The sequence below is a fragment of the Narcine bancroftii genome, chromosome 4, assembly GCF_036971445.1.
Source record: "Narcine bancroftii isolate sNarBan1 chromosome 4, sNarBan1.hap1, whole genome shotgun sequence".
Taxonomy (NCBI): domain Eukaryota; kingdom Metazoa; phylum Chordata; class Chondrichthyes; order Torpediniformes; family Narcinidae; genus Narcine; species Narcine bancroftii.
Genome location: NC_091472.1, coordinates 129,131,623 through 129,148,284, shown reverse-complemented (window position 1 = coordinate 129,148,284; position 16,662 = coordinate 129,131,623). Strand labels below are relative to the sequence as shown.

At 36.0% G+C, this 16,662-nt stretch overlaps 1 protein-coding gene across 1 annotated transcript in view; it reads right to left on the bottom strand.

Moving 5' to 3' along the window:
* Positions 1–16,662, bottom strand: part of LOC138762391 (uncharacterized) — a 307,807-nt gene that overhangs the window by 284,621 nt on the left and 6,524 nt on the right. Inside the window, exon 3 of the mRNA XM_069936157.1 lies at positions 4,467–4,499. Coding sequence (XP_069792258.1) covers positions 4,467–4,499 — 33 coding nt within the window. The remainder of the gene's footprint in view (positions 1–4,466; positions 4,500–16,662) is intronic.

The following is a 16,662-nucleotide window of genomic DNA, read 5'->3' as shown; positions in this document are numbered from 1 at the left end:
TAAGAAAGAATCACCATTTAGATGGCAAATGCAAGCAATACGATACCTAGGTATACAAATAAATAAAAACCTCAGCCATCTATATAAACTCAATTATTATCCACTAATGAAAAAATTACAGGACGACTTAGAGCATTGGAGAGACTTACCACTAACACTAAAAGGAAAGATAAACTGTATTAAAATGAACATTTTTCCAAGGATACTATACCTATTTCAGGCATTGCCAATACAATTGACAGATAAATTCTTCAAGGAGTTAAAGAAAATAATAAGGAAATTTTTATGGAAAGGGGGGAAACCGAGGATAGCACTAGATAAATTAACAGAATGGTATAAACAAGGAGGCTTACAACTGCCAAACTTTAAAAATTATTATAGAGCCGCACAATTAAGATACCTATCAGATTTTTATCAAACAAGGGAAAAGCCAGATTGGACTAGATTAGAACTAGATAAAATAGGGTAGAAGATACCTGAACATATATTATATAAATGGGATGAAAAATTGGTACAACGTAGGAATTCTCCAGTATTACATCATCTGCTCAATATTTGGAAGAAGATTCATGTAGAAAGGAATAAAACAAATTACCAATTACCAAAACTATTACTGACGCAAAATCAGTTAATCCCTTTTACAATAAATAACCTTTCCTTTAGAGAATGGGAGAAAAAAGGGATCAAAAGAATAGAAAATTGTTTTTCAGGAAATAAATTACTATCCTTTGAACAAATGAAGAATAAATATAATATAACTCAAGATACAGTGTTGGCATACTACGAACTGAAATCCTACTTGAAGGACAAATTGGGAAGCAGTCTGAGGTTACCAGAGGGAAGTAATTTTGAATATGTGATTACAGATACAATGATAATCAAAAAATTTATAACAAATATGTATATTAAACTGCAAGAAAAGGAGAATGAGGAAACAAATGGTAAAACTAAACAAAAATGGGAACAAGATTTAAACATAAAGATAAAGAAGGAAACATGGGAGAAGTTACACTCTGGAACTATGAGAAATACAATAAACACGAGGTTACGTATGATACAATATAACTGGATACACAGACTATACATTACACCTCAAAAGTTAAATAAAGGGGACCCAACAGTATCTGACAGATGTTTTCGTTGTAAAAAAGAAATGGGAACAACAATTCATGCAATCTGGACGTGTGAGAAAGTGAAAAAATTTTGGGAAGATCTAAACCAGATATTAAATAAAATTACAGAAAGCAATATACCAAAAAAACCCAGAGATCTTCCTTCTAAGCAACATAAAAAACAAAGAATTTGGACTTGATTTGGATGGTGCAAAAAAAGATTTGTTAGGATAGCCCTAGCCGTAGCAAAAAAATGTATTAGGTCAGGCTGGAAATTAGAAGATAACTTGAGAATACATCAATGGTATATAGAAATGAATAAATGTATTCCATTAGAAAAAATAACATATAATTTAAGAAATAATATTGCAATATTTGAACAAATATGGGAGCCATACATGAAACACAATAGCGAAAACCTACCGGGGACATCTGCCACCTAAAATGACAGAAGGAGAAGGAAATGAAAAGAATTGACTCAGTGGAACTTCTTGTTTATTTTTATTGAGCGACAACATTATTTGACTGGTTTAATGTATCTTAGATTCTGTATTTTAAATGAATGGGAGGGGAGGTAGGGAGGGTGGGATGGGAAGAAGGGGGGGGGGAAGAAAACGACACTGTATATATTTGAAAAGGAAAATGTATGTATCTTGATCAATGTGATTTATGGTGTGAAAAATAAAAAAATTTTAAAAAAAAGAAGCAACCCAATCAACCAATTATAGTAGCACTAGATGCTGAAAAGGCTTTTGATCGGATAGAGCAGAAATTTCTAATTGAAGTGTTGGAAAGATTTAAATTTGGACCACTCTTCACTGGTTGGGTGAAGGCTTTATATAAAAATGCGTCAGCTAAGGTGGTGACTAATGGACAAATTTCATCTTCATTCAATTTGACTAAGTCAACGAGGCAAGGTTGTCCATTGTCGCTAGCCTTATTGAGCCACTGACCCAACCTATTAGACAGGATATTATTATTCAGGGAATTAAAATTAGTAATGAGAAATACAAGATTAATTTGTCTGTGGATAATGTGTTAATTTATTTAACACATCCTAAAGAATCCTTGGAAAAGCTTCAATTTCGTCTGGTACAGTATGGAGAAATGTCAGGATATAAGGTTGATTGGGATAAAAGTGAAATATTACCGATTTCAAATGAGGATTATTTAGATTGTAAACAGATTACATGGTTTCGATGGACTAATAAAATTAAATATTTAGGAGTAATGGTTGATGTTGAATATCAAAATGTATATAAATTGAATTATGTACCTTTATTAAATAAAATGAAATCGGATTTGAATAAATGGAAAGACTTACCATTAACTTTGATAGGACAAGTAAATTGTGTCAAAATGAATGTTTTTCCATGTATTCAATATCTTTTTCAGTCTATTCCTTGTGTACTTCTTAAACCTTTCTTTAAAAGATTTAAATGCAGCAGAGAGATTATTTTTATGGAAAGGTAAATTAGCTGGAGCGTCTTTACAAAAATGGACATGGAAGTATGCATTAGGTGGACTTCAATTACCACACTTTCAGAATCATTATGAGGCTGCTCAATTAAAGTTTATTAATAGAATGTTTGACATACATCAACCTCCAATTTGGACTAAAGTTGAGTTAGCACAAATTGCTGAATTTTCTATTAATCAATTTATTTATAAATGGAACCCTTCTCTTTTACAAAACTATAATATACTTGTATTGCAGCACTTGATGAAGATTTGGTATGTTAGAGATCAGATTACTGGTAGTAAAGGCAAAATTTCAGTGAAGGCACCATTTTTTCCAGAATAAATTAATCTTTTTTTCAGTAAATAATTATTACTTGAAAAATTGGGGCATGAAAGGCATTAAATTAGTGGAAGATTGCTTCGAGGTAGGTCAGTTCCTTTCTTTTGCTCGACTTCAGGAAAAATTTGGAATATTACCTCACTCCTTGTTTGTATATTATCAAGTGCGAGCTATGTTATTGGATAACTTTGGATGGGAACTAAGTTTACCTAAAAAACCCAATTTTGTAATTTTAATTGAGGGTGGATTGAGAAAAGGTTTTATTTCTGAAATGTATGCTTTATTACAAGAAAAAATGATTAAATCAGATTTATGTAAAATGAAAAATAAATGGGAAGAGGATTTATCTATATTGTTATCTTCGGAAGAATGGATGACATTGTGTGAAGATAATGTAAATTAATTAATGTGAGATATAGTTAAGTAAATTATAATTTTTTTACATCAGTTATATTTGACTCCTGAGAAATTAAAAAGATATGGCTTTAAATCATCAGATCTGTGTTTTCATTGTGGAAAGCAAGTTGGTACTTTTTTTTTTACATTCAGTTTGGTCATGTGAAAAAGTTAAGCCTTTTTGGCAGAGAATTATGGAATTTTTGGAAGGTTTATTTAAATTTAAATTGACTTTTGATCCGTTATTTTTCCTAATGGGGTATTTTACAATCTTAACAACCAGTTTGAGGCTTGAAAATTTTCAACTGGTATTTATTCGGTTAGCTTTGGCAGTAGCCCGGAAATGTATTGCAGTTACTTGGAAGAATGATTTAGAATTGAATATTCAAAGATGGAATTCTGAATTAAAATCCTGTATATATTTAGGAAAAAAAACAATTTACATAATGATTTTTTTTTTTTAATTAAAATGTGGACTCCTTATCTGAAATGTATGGGGTTAGACATAGATTTAAAAGTAGTTTTATTATGATTTTAAAAAAAATTCTGTTAAGGATGTAATATACTCCACAGCAGTACTTATAATTTTTGTTTTTTTTTGGTCCTTCGGTATATAAAGATTTGTATAAGGGGGTTATGGGAGGGAGTGAGAGTTAAAATGTATTAGTAGTATTTTAGTGTACTTTCCGTAAACATTTATTTTGTATGTGTTATTAATAAAGTTTAAAAAAAAGAATTATTTTTTAACTGACTCTTTCTCAGATTTGCGTTGAACTCTTCTGCGTTCTGAGGAGTCATCAACCTGAATCATTAAATTTATTTCTTTCTCTACTGTTGATGTCCGAACTGTGGAGATTTTCTACTAATTTTTTTTTTGCAGTGGGAGAATTCTGTAAACCTAGTCATTATTTTGGGTACCACACACATAATATCTAACATCCTATTTTGCTCCTAAGTCATAAAATATGAGACTTAGTAATTCAGCCTGCAGACACCCAACACCAAGTTATAGATTTCAGAGTAACATGGAGAGAACATTTGATTTGTTTAATAATTGGCATCTCTAAACCATCAGTGCATGTTTCCAACATATGTTTAAAAGCCATTACGTTAATATCATGCTATAAATTAACAAAAAAGTTAAATTAAAACATTACTGGTGTAATCAATGGTCCCAGATCCATCTGGAGCTGTAAAACACAAACAGAATATTGTGATTAATAGAGCAATATGATAACTGAAGACCACTTTTCTGTATTCATATCTAATGGTTTTGACAAAATATCTTGCATATTTTACAATATATTAAAAATGAATTATTTCAAATAATGCAGTTTCTCCAAGCAGAGTTTGGAATGCCCATTTCAAAACAGTTCAAGTTCAATGTTCAAACTGTCTGCACTTCAAACATTGCAAAAGTACTGGAGACAAAATTCAATATCGCTGTGTCGATTTTATTGTAAAAGCACATGTTAAGTAATGGATGAATTCAGCCGGGCTCACATAGGTGGTCTCCATAGGAGGTAAAGATATATTACCAACATCTTGGCATGTGCACTTCTTTAAGATACAAGCAAAAAGCAGGCAGGTGTCTCAATAAAGATTGAGAAAGGTGGAAGCATGGTAAGGGGAGGAGTCCAGGCCAACATACAAAAAAGGAGACAGAAGGAAAATGTGGGGGAGAGAGGGAGGGAGAGGGAGACAGACACAGACAGGTTTAATGGAAATTGGAGATTGATGTTAATGCTATCTGGTTGGAGGGTGCCCAGACTGAAGATGAGGTATTGTTCCTCAAATTTGTGGGTGGTCTCAGTCTGGCAGTTCATAAAACCAAAGGAATGGGACGGGAAATTGAAATGGGTGGTCACTGGGAGATCAACGCTATTGCAGCAGACAGAGCCAAGCTGGTCTCCTCTACATCAGAGAAACTGAACACCATAATGTCCACTACAATAGTCATATCCAATTAACACCTTTTCTTTTCAGATCTTGCCAAGTAAGCAAAGGAACACATGCTTTAAGCTGAAGCAGAGGGGCCTAAACTCATTTGTGCCAAATAGCTCTTCTCCTAACAAATACATCACTTTTTCTTCCTGTACCCATTCCCCCTGTATCCTTGTTTTTCTCTATTCTTTTCAAAGTCCATCATTATTGCATCCAATTCTTCTCACTGCATGCTCTCCTCTCCCCTTCTCAACCATTTATTTTCTCAAGTCTCATACATTCATTCTTTTCCCTACCACCCTTCCTCCCCTTTGACACCCTTATTTTCTTTCAAGCGCACATAGCATAAATTTAGGAAAGGTGTGCCCTGTTTGATAAATTTACTGGTTAGAGGGGAACGGATGGATGTTGTATACATGAATTTCCAGAAGCCATTCAACAAGATGTCGCACAAAAGATTTATCCATAAGATAAGGAGGCATGGAGTTGGGGATAAAGTATGGGCATGGATAGAGGATTGGTTAATCAAAAGAAGACAAGAGAAATGGGATAAATGGGTGTTCCTCTGGTTGGCAATTAGTGATAAGCAGAGTGCCTCAGGGGCTAGTGCTGGGCCCACAACTATTCATTATATACATTAATGATTTGAAAGCGGGGACGAAATGTAGTGCATCTTAATTTGCGGTTGACACTAAACAGCTTAGAAAAGCAAAATGTGAAGAGGATACTGAAAGTCTGCAGAGAGATATAAATAATTAATTGAGTAGGCAAGGGTCTGACAAATGGAATATCATGTTGGTAAATATGAGGTCATCCAATTAGGAAGGATAAATATAAAATTATTATTTAAATGGCAAAAGATTTGCTATTATGCAAAGGGATGAATCTCAAAAGTTTGGTTTTCAGGTGCAACAGGTAATCAAGGCGGCTTTTGTTGGCTTCATTGCTGGATGGATTGAATTTAAGAGCAGAAAGATTCTGCTGCAACCATACAGGATGCTGATGAGGGCACACCTGGAGTTCTCTCCTTACTTAAAAAATATATTCTGCCTTTAGAGGGGTACAGATGAGGGTCACCATAATGATATCTGAAATGAGGAGTTTAGTCTTGAGTTGCATGAGGCTATACTATACTTTCTGGAATTCAGAAGAATGAGAAGGGCAATTTTAGAAACAAAATTATTTTCTGGGGGGGCTTAAACTAGATTTGCAGAGGGATAGGAACTAGTGTTACAGCAGATAGTGAATGAGGTGGAGGAGGATAAAGATCATGCAAGGATTGCAAGTATAGACAGAAATCAAAGGTTTGTATGCGATAGAAATGTTCTTGGGTGTATTTATTGTCAGAGAGGCAGTTCAGCTTAGAGCATGGATTGGCACGTAGGATTATGACATCATTTCTATAAGTGAGACTTGGTTGCAGGAGGGGCAGGACTGGCAGCTCAAAGCTCCAGGGTTCCGACATGATAGAGGGGGAGGGATGAAAAGGGGAGGAGTGGCATTGCTAGTTAGGGAAAATATAACACCTGTGCTTTGACAGGACAGCCCAGAGGGCTCGTCTGCAGAGGCCAAATGGGTTTAAATGAGGAATGAGAAAGGTGTTGGAGACATTCCTTGGTTAAGAAGAAGAGCGGTGTTTAGCAGGAGGTACTAGATGAGTATATAAATATAAGAAAATACTTAAAAAGAAAATCAGGAAGACAAAAAGACAAATACGCTTTGGCAGATAATGTGAAGGTAAACCCGAAGGGTTTCTACAAGAATGCGAAAAGTAAAAGAATAGTAAGAGACAAAAGAAGATCAGAGCAGTCATCTACGTATGGAGCCTCATGAGATGGGGGAGATCTTTAACAATCTTTTTAAATCAGTACTTACTTGGAAACTGGCATACTGTACAAGAAGGGAAACAAGCAGTAGTGTTGTGGAACATATGGAGATTAAAGAGGAGGAGGTGCTTGCTGCCTTACAGTGAATAAAGGTAGTAAATTCCTCAGACTTGACATGATATTCCCTTGGACCTTGAGGGAGACTAGTGTAGAAATTGCAGCTGCCCTAGCAGATATATTTAAAATGTCCCTAGCCATGGGTGAGAGACAGGAGGATTGGAGGGTTGCGCATGTTATTCTGTTGTTTACAAAAGGCTCCAAAAGTAAACAAGGAAATTACAGGCTGGTGAGCCTGACATTAGTAGTAGGTAAATTAGTGGAACACGTTGTGAGAGATTGGATACACAAGTATTTGGATCTGAGAATAAAGATTCCCTAAAAATGGTGTCTCAGGTAGACATGGTTATAAAGAAAGTTTTTGGCATCTTGGCCTTTATAAATCAAAGTACTGAGTATAGGGTTGGGACGCTATGGTGAAATTGTAAAAGACATTGATGAGGCCAAATGTGGAGCTTTGTGTGCAGTTCTGTTCGCCAAACTACAGAAAGGACATCAGTAAGATTGAAAGAGTGCAGAGAAGATTTATTAGGATGTTGCCAGGTCTTCAGGAGTTGAGTTACAGGGAAGGATTAAACAGGTTAGGACTTTATTCCTTGGAGGTAGAAGAATGAGGGGAGATTTGCAAAATTCAGTTTGTGAAGGAAATGTATAGCAGTCACATGGAAGTCCAATTCCCAACTAAATATTACATGATGGAATACAGAAATTCAGAGTTGTATTCCCCTGGAGAAAATTACATCCAATTCATTAGGATGTGGCATCCCTATCTGCAGCACATGGGTGCGCAGATTTAATTATACCCCTCTTCGATAAAATGAATACAACAATCATACCAATAGTGGAATGCTTGAGATCAGCGAAGTGGGTCGTGGCGCAGGCGACATGTTCTTGTATTTTGTTTCTTATCTTTATATTTTAGGTTTCTTTGGGTTCTTAAGTTCCCTTAAAGGTTTTTGACTTCAACGATATCTTGTTCTTTGTATTTGTTTAATTTATATAATTTTTTTTGTATAAGGGACGGGAGGAAGGGGAGAGGGGTAGGGGATAAAATATACATTATTGTTGGAAAATAATATATTGCTTATTTGGATTTGAGTCTTTGAAAATAAAAAATAAAATATTCAAAAAAAATGAGGGTAGATTTGATAGAGGTTTACAAAATTATGAGGGGTATAAACAGAGTAAATGTGAGTTAGCTTTTTCCACTTAGATTAGGAGAGATAAATACGAGAGGACATGGCTTTAGGGTGAAACAAGGTTGAGGGGGATCTTCTTCACTCAGGGTGGTGGGAGTGTGGAATGAGCTACAATCTGACGATAAATGTGGGCTCAATTTTACATTTTAAGAATAATTTGTTCCAGAAGTTTGTTCAGTTTTCAACTGCCATGCCAATACTTTATGTGCTCTTTCCCCCAATTCGTAATAATGCTGTTTTGATCTCAAAAGCAATCTCTCATATTTATAAGTTTGCTTCATATTGTAATAAAGTTTCAAATTAGATAACTGTACCTTATTATCTTCCATTGCATTTTCTTGAAATTTTTTCTCTAAATCTGCAATCTCTTTCTCTGTCTCCAAAAGTTCCGCTGTATATTGCTTTTTAACTTTAGCTGTATAACTAATAATTTGATAAATATGCTTTCAAAGCATCTCACAATGTAAATTAACTTTGTACTGATTTCTCATTCATCAGCAGAAAAAATGTAATCTGATCTCTCAAAAACAAAACATATTCAGGTCGTCTAAGTAACATCTCGTTAAACCTCCAATGGCAAGTTATTTCAACCTTCTCCGCAATCTCACAAGAAATCAACAACAAAGAATGATCTGACAATATTCTACTCTTATATTCTGCATAGTCAACCCTTCCCTGTAAATGAGCTGAGACCAAAAAAGATCTATTCTAGAATATGAGTCATGATGAGCAGAATAAAACATAATCCTTCTCAGTCGGATGAATACATCGCCATATTTCAACTAAATTTAACTCCTCCATCAATTCTATCACCCTTTTAGCCATCTTAGTTTTCTTAACAACTTTTGGAGATTTATCCAACAGTGGATCCAAACAGCAATTAAAGTCCCCTCCTACCATTATGTTCTCATTTGATTGATTATAATTTAAATAAGCATCAGTTACAAATTGTACATTTTCATTCAGTGCATATAAATTCAATAAAGTCCAGGCTTCCGAAAACAATTTACAATTCACCTTCAAAATTCTTCCAGCATTTTCAAAAACAGATTCTAAAATAAAAGGTACCCTTTTATGTACCAAAAATCGCCACTCTCCTGGCCTTAGAATGAAAAGAAGATTCCAAAACATGTTCAACCCAGTCTCTCTACAATTTCAAATGTTCTTTTTCTGTCAAATGCATCTCTTGTAGAAATGCAATATCCACCTTCAACTTCTTGATATAATCCAAGACCCGCTTCCTCTTTATCAGATGAATCATCCCTTTAACATTAAATGTCGCAAAATTCAATTTACTCATTTTATCTTAACAAATAATTCTCAACAACCCACAGACACACTAAAGCTCCATTGAAAGAAAAACCCCGCCCCTTACCTTACTCTAAAATACAACTGTAAAAAAAAAAGGGAATAAAAGGGAAAAAAGAGAACCCCCCTCCCCCTCTTTAAACCACTCTGAACAAAAAAGAAAGCGTTATTACGAATTAGGGGAAAGAGCACATAAAGTATTGCATGGCAGTTGAAAACTGAACAAACTTCTAGAACAATGAATGCAATACAGGGAAATTCAGGTGTCACTTACAAACCACAGGAGATTAATGAGGAATTTCATGCTTTTTAATCGAGATTTGTATGCATCTGAAGAGAATGTAGATATTGAACAGATTGATACTTTTTTGTCTCAGCTGAATTTATCTTCTTTGGAGGAGAATGATGTAAAATTGTTACGGATTTTGACCTTAAAGAGGCACTACAATCTATGCCAATTGGTAAATCACCTGGTGAGGATGGATTTACAGTAGAGTTTTATGAAGTATTTCATGATTTGTTGTTTCCAGTATATATGAATGTATTGAAGCAGGTTACAGATATGGGGTTGTTTCCTGAATAATTTTCGAGAGCATTGATAACAGTCATACCAAAGAAAGATAGAGACCCATTGAAGGTTGTGTCTTATAGACCTATATCTTTATTGAATGTAGATTATAAGATTGTAGCAAATAGATTGGCTCATTTTTTTTAACCAAAATTGGTGCATGTAGATCAGGCAGGATATATTAAAAATAGATATTCAGCTGATAATATTACTAAATTACTTACAATGATTAATGCATCACGATAGCAACTTAATCTACCAATGATATTAGCATTAGATGCTGAGAAGGCTTTTGTTTAAAGTGTGAGAGAGATTTAAATTTGGACCATCTTTTATTGGCTGGGTTAAAGCATTGTATACAAATCCTTCTGCGCAGGTGGTGACAAATAGTCAGATCTCTCAAGTATTTACTTTGTCTAGATCAACTAGACAGGGCTGCCTATTGTCACAGCCTTATTTGCATTGGTTATAGAACCTTTAGCACAGGCAATTAGACAAAATATGAATATTCAGGATATTACGGTTAGGCAATGAGAGTACAAAATTAATTTATTTGCAGACGATGTGTTAATATATTATCTAAACCTAAGAATTCTTTAGAACATTTACAGGATTTGTTAAAATTTTATGGATCAATGTTGGGGTATAAAGTAAATTGGGATAAAAGTGAGATATTACCTATATCTGATGAGGACTATTCAGATTGTATGCAAATTACTAAATTTAAATGGTCAGATAAGATTAAGTATTTAGGTGTAATTATTGATAAGTAGTATAAGAATTTGAATGGGCATTAGTTGCCCATTCAGAGCCAGCTCTTCAGCGCTTGACGTCCTGCTTTGCGGAAACTGCCAAAATGTTTGGCCTGGAAGTCAGCCTGAAGAAAACTGAGGTCCTCCATCAGCCAGCTCCCCACCATGATTACCAGCCCCCCCACATCTCCATCGGGCACACAAAACTCAAAACGGTCAACCAGTTTACCTATCTCGGCTGCACCATTTCATCAGATGCAAGGATCGACAATGAGATAGACAACAGACTCGCCAAGGCAAATAGCGCCTTTGGAAGACTACACAAAAGAGTCTGGAAAAACAACCAACTGAAAAACCTCACAAAGATAAGCGTATACAGAGCCGTTGTCATACCCACACTCCTGTTCGGCTCCGAATCATGGGTCCTCTACCGGCACCACCTACGGCTCCTAGAACGCTTCCACCAGCGTTGTCTCCGCTCCATCCTCAACATCCATTGGAGCGCTTACATCCCTAACGTCGAAGTACTCGAGATGGCAGAGGTCGACAGCATCGAGTCCACGCTGCTGAAGATCCAGCTGCGCTGGATGGGTCACGTCTCCAGAATGGAGGACCATCGCCTTCCCAAGATCGTGTTATATGGCGAGCTCTCCACTGGCCACCGTGACAGAGGTGCACCAAAGAAAAGGTACAAGGACTGCCTAAAGAAATCTCTTGGTGCCTGCCACATTGACTACCGCCAGTGGGCTGATATCGCCTCAAACCGTGCATCTTGGCGCCTCACAGTTTGGCGGGCAGCAACCTCCTTTGAAGAAGACCGCAGAGCTTACCTCACTGACAAAAGGCAAAGGAGGAAAAACCCAACACCCATCCCCAACCAACCAATTTTCCCCTGCAACCGCTGCAATCGTGTCTGCCTGTCCCGCATCGGACTTGTCGGCCACAAACGAGTCTGCAGCTGACGTGGACTTTTTACCCCCTCCATAAATCTTCGTCCGCGAAGCCAAGCCAAAGAAAGATAAGAATTTATATGGTTTAAATTATTTACCTTTGTTAAATAAGATTGTCTGACTTAAATCGATGGAAGGATTTACTATTAATATTAATTGGTTGGGTAAATTGTATCAAAATTAATATATATCCACGTATTCAGTATCTGTTTCAATCAATCCCATGTCCTGAGCGGGGAAATTTTAAAAAGAATTAAATAAAGTGATACGTTCTTTTTTGTGGAAAGGTAAATTATCTCGTATCAATGCAAAAATTGACATGGGCATATGATTTGGGAGGTCTTCAGTTACCACATTTTCAAAATTATTACCAGGCAGCACAGTATTAGTAGATTGTTTGTTATTGATATTGATCAACCACCAATGTGGGCTTACATCAGATATGGGAAAGTTCAATATACCATTTTAAATACAAATGGAATTTATTGCTTTTACAAACATACAAGTTACCCGTATTGAGTTATTTGCTTAAAGTATGGAGTCAATGGAACCAATTTATAGGTTCGAAGGATGTATGTTCAATTAAAACTCTGCTATATCAAAATCAGTTGATTCCTTCCTCTATTCATAATCTTTATTTGAAGGAATGGGACTCAAAAGGTTTGATATTAATTGAAGATTATTTTGAGGCAGGTTTATTTCATTCATTTGATAGGCTTGGAGAGAAATTTAGAATATCACAAAATACATTGCTTATCATCAAGTATGTGATTTTTTTAAAAGAATTGTTTTGGTCAGGAAATTATATTACCAACACAATCAAAGTTTGAAATATTACTTATGGATAAGGGAAAGAAAGGGTTTGTTTCCAAAATGTATTCGTTGTTACAGGTAAAAATGAAGGAGGTAGGTGTATTGAGAATAAGATATAAATGGGAACAGGAGTTATCTACTTCTATTTTTGAGGAAGAATGGTCAGATCTATGTTTGTATAGCATTACAAAATTAGTTAATGTGCATTATAGTTTAGTTAATTATAATTTTCTGCATCAGTTATATTTAACTCCTGAAAATTTAAAGAGATTTGGGTCTAGTGATTCTGATTTGTGTTTTCGGTGTGGAGATCAGATAGGTAGTTTGGTTCATTCTGCATGGAATTGTGTAAAGGTTAAACCTTTTTGGGACAAGATTACAAAATTTTTGCGAGATTTATTCCAAATAGATTTGTATGTTGTTCTATGGTTGTGTTTATTTGATTATATGAATCCATTAACAGCACGCTTGGATAAATTTTGGATTGCATTTATTCGATTAAGTTTGGCAGTGGCTAGGAAATGTATAGCAGTCACCTGGAAAAATGATGTGGAGTTGAGTATACAGAGATGGCATAATAAACATCAATCATGTTTATGTTTAGAAAAAATTACATATAATTTGCAAAATAATTACTCTTTTTTTGAAAAAATGTGGACTCCATATTTGAAATGTATGAATTTAGATGTTAAGTAATATTTTTAAAATTCTTGTTTGGATTGTTGAATTGATGTATTGCAACCTAACCCACTGTTTGTTTATAAATACTTTATGTATGTTAAGCTCGAAGGGGTGGAGGGATGGAGGGATAGTAAGGGGTGGGATATTGGGGTGGGGGGTATAGGGGGTAGACTTGAATTTTTTTTGTATTTTGCATTTGTATTTTGTAAAATTTTAAATAAACTTTTCAAAAAAAGAATTTGGATGGATACATAGATGGGAAGAGGTCTGAAGGGTTATGGAATGGGTGCAGGTCAATGGGACTAGTAGAGTAATGTTTCAGTACAAACTACAAGGGCCAATGGCCTGTTTTCTGTGCTGTAGTGTTCTATGGTTCTATGAAAGGGATAGATAGGATAGAGGCAGGAATGTGATTTCTACTGATAGGAGAAACGAGAACAATGGGACAAAGCCTCAAAATTCAAGGAAGCAGATTTAGGATTGAGATGAGGAGGAATTATTTTACCCAGGGATTACTAAATCTATGGAATTCCTGCCCAAAGAACAAGTAGAAGCTACCTCATTACATTTACTTAAGGCAGAGTTCCAAATATCTTTGCATAGTAAGGGAAATGAGGATTATGGAGAAAAAGGTAGATGTAGTTGAGACTATGGCCAGGTCAGTCATCATCTTAATAAATGACAAAGCAGGTTTGACAGGCCAGATGGCCTTCTCCTGCTCCTATTTGTTATGTTCCTATCCTCTTTTTTATTTTTTTCTCTTCCTCAAACTCTCACTTCCTGTCCCCAACACTCTTTATTTTTCCTTCTGCACTCAAGATGCTTTTATACTCTTCCTAGCTTCACCCTGCCTAAACCAATTATCCAAATATCACGAAGGTTTTTTTTAAGCAAAGACAAAATTTGATCTTGAGCCCTGTGCAGAACTTTGAGAAAGCAACTTCCTATTATGTACAACATTTTCAATACCTTTCAACTAAAATGTAAAATATATTAATTTTTGTTTCCCTGACAGAGCCAGTAACAGAAATATTTCCTTCACCAAACATGGCTGGTACTTTCTTATCATTATATTTTTTCCATTGAAAGGATAAAACTCCAGAACTGTTTAGAGTAAGAAATTATCATCACAAGATTTAGTTATACAGTACAGAAACATGCCCATCAATCCACCATGTCAATCTTTTTTCTGATCTAGACTATCCCATTTGCATGCACCAAAGTTCAAGGTTCCTTTTATTGTCACATAATACAAAAAATGTAATGTACATGATATACCTCAACATTTGTTTGCCATAGCCACTGAGTGTCCATGTATTCTCCTCCAGCCAGAGGTTCCTGTTGAAACCAAGCTCCAGATACAAGCATCTGATACGATCACTGAACAGGCCTTTGGCTCTTCTCATCCATGCCATTCCACTGACCTGCACCTTAACCATAGCCCTCCACATCCCTCCAATCCATGCACCTATCCAAATTTTTCTTAAAAATTAAACTCGAGTCCACATTCAAGATTCACCACCTTCAGAGTGAAGTTCTCCCTCAACTCCTCCTGGGCATAAATTGGACTAGATGCAATAGGTGAAAAGATGGCAGGAGAATTTGTATACAAATAGGACACCAAATTAATTTTAAATAAAATAGATAACCCCATACTAAAGCATATTCTTCAGATATGGCAAAAATTAAATCAATGTATTGAATGGAAGGTGGGGAATTCTCCTAAAATGCCTTTGACTCTAGGTAATAAGATGCTTGACACCTGGTGCCAGAAGGAGATCAGATGTATCAAGGATTGTTACAAATAAAGGAAACTAGTGTCATTCAAGCAGTTGAGAACCAAATGTGATCTGCCATCTGCAAATTAGATTTTTTTAAAGGGGAAAAATTAGGACCATCTATGACCCTGCCTAGGTCAAATAATGTGGAGATTTTAATTCAACAAAGGAACGTGTGCAAATTTATTTCTCAGATATATTACATAGACCAAAGTGAGGGACTGAAGCCAGGCTTACACAGGTCAGGGAGAGATGGGAGTTGGAATTGGGCACAACAATCAATGAAGAGTGGTAGCAAGACCTGAGTCTGGACAGTGTAAATGGGGTCATTAATGCCAGATACAGGTTGATGCAATAACTTTTTCCTCCAGCTGAACCTCATACCACAAAAATTAATCAAAGCCAGAAATTTCAGAAACGTGCTCTAGGTGTGGTGTAGAGATTGGACCCTTGTCCACTCCACCTGGCTATGTATAAAGGTGAGACCCTTCTGGGAAGAACTGGGAAACATTCTGAAAAAAATTACAAAAGTGGATTTTCCACAATATCTGGAGTTGTGTATTTTGAAAGATATTGGAAATGAGAGTTTTCAACTGTTCAAATATAAAATTCAGTTCGTGAAAGTCGCCTTGGCGGTAGCCAGGAAGTGAATAATGGTTATGTAGAAGTCCGACTCCCAAGTAAATACCACATGATGGTCACAATGTCATAATTCCATGTGCCAATTCACACTCTAAGCTTGCTGTCTTTCCTACAATATGTCTTACGTTGAAATATATGCACCTGAGAAAACTGCCATCACGTACAACCGTTTGACTTCTGCCATTACATGCAATCTTCACTTCATCTGTTTCCCACTCCATTCCCCTATCTACTCTGGCACTGTGGTTCCCATGCCTCTGTAAATCTAGTTTAAACCACCCAGAGCAGCACTCGCAAACATTGCCACAACGATATTAGTCCCCCTTCAGTTCAGGTGAAAACGGTTCCATCGGAACAGGTTCCACCTTCCCTGGAAGGGAACCTAGTGATCTAGCAACTTGAAGGCCACCCTCCTGCACCATGTCTCAAGCCTCGTGTTAAGCTGCATTATCTTCCTATTTCTAATCTCACTAGCATGTGACACGGGTAGCAATCCTGAGATCACAAACTCTGCAGGACCTATCCTTTAACCAAGCTCCAAACTCCCTGAACTCTCCTTGCAGCTTCCTACCACAGCAGTGGTCCCTACATGCTCACCATCTCTCTTGAGAATGGCATGAACTTGATCTGAGATATCTTGGACAGGAAGGCAACATACCATCCAGGATACTCAATCTCTTCTACAGAACCTCTCATCGGTCCTCTCAACTATAGAAAGCCTTCAGTGCCAGAGGTCCTTCAGGAGCCCTTTTTCCTTTCAACTGCCTCTCAAATC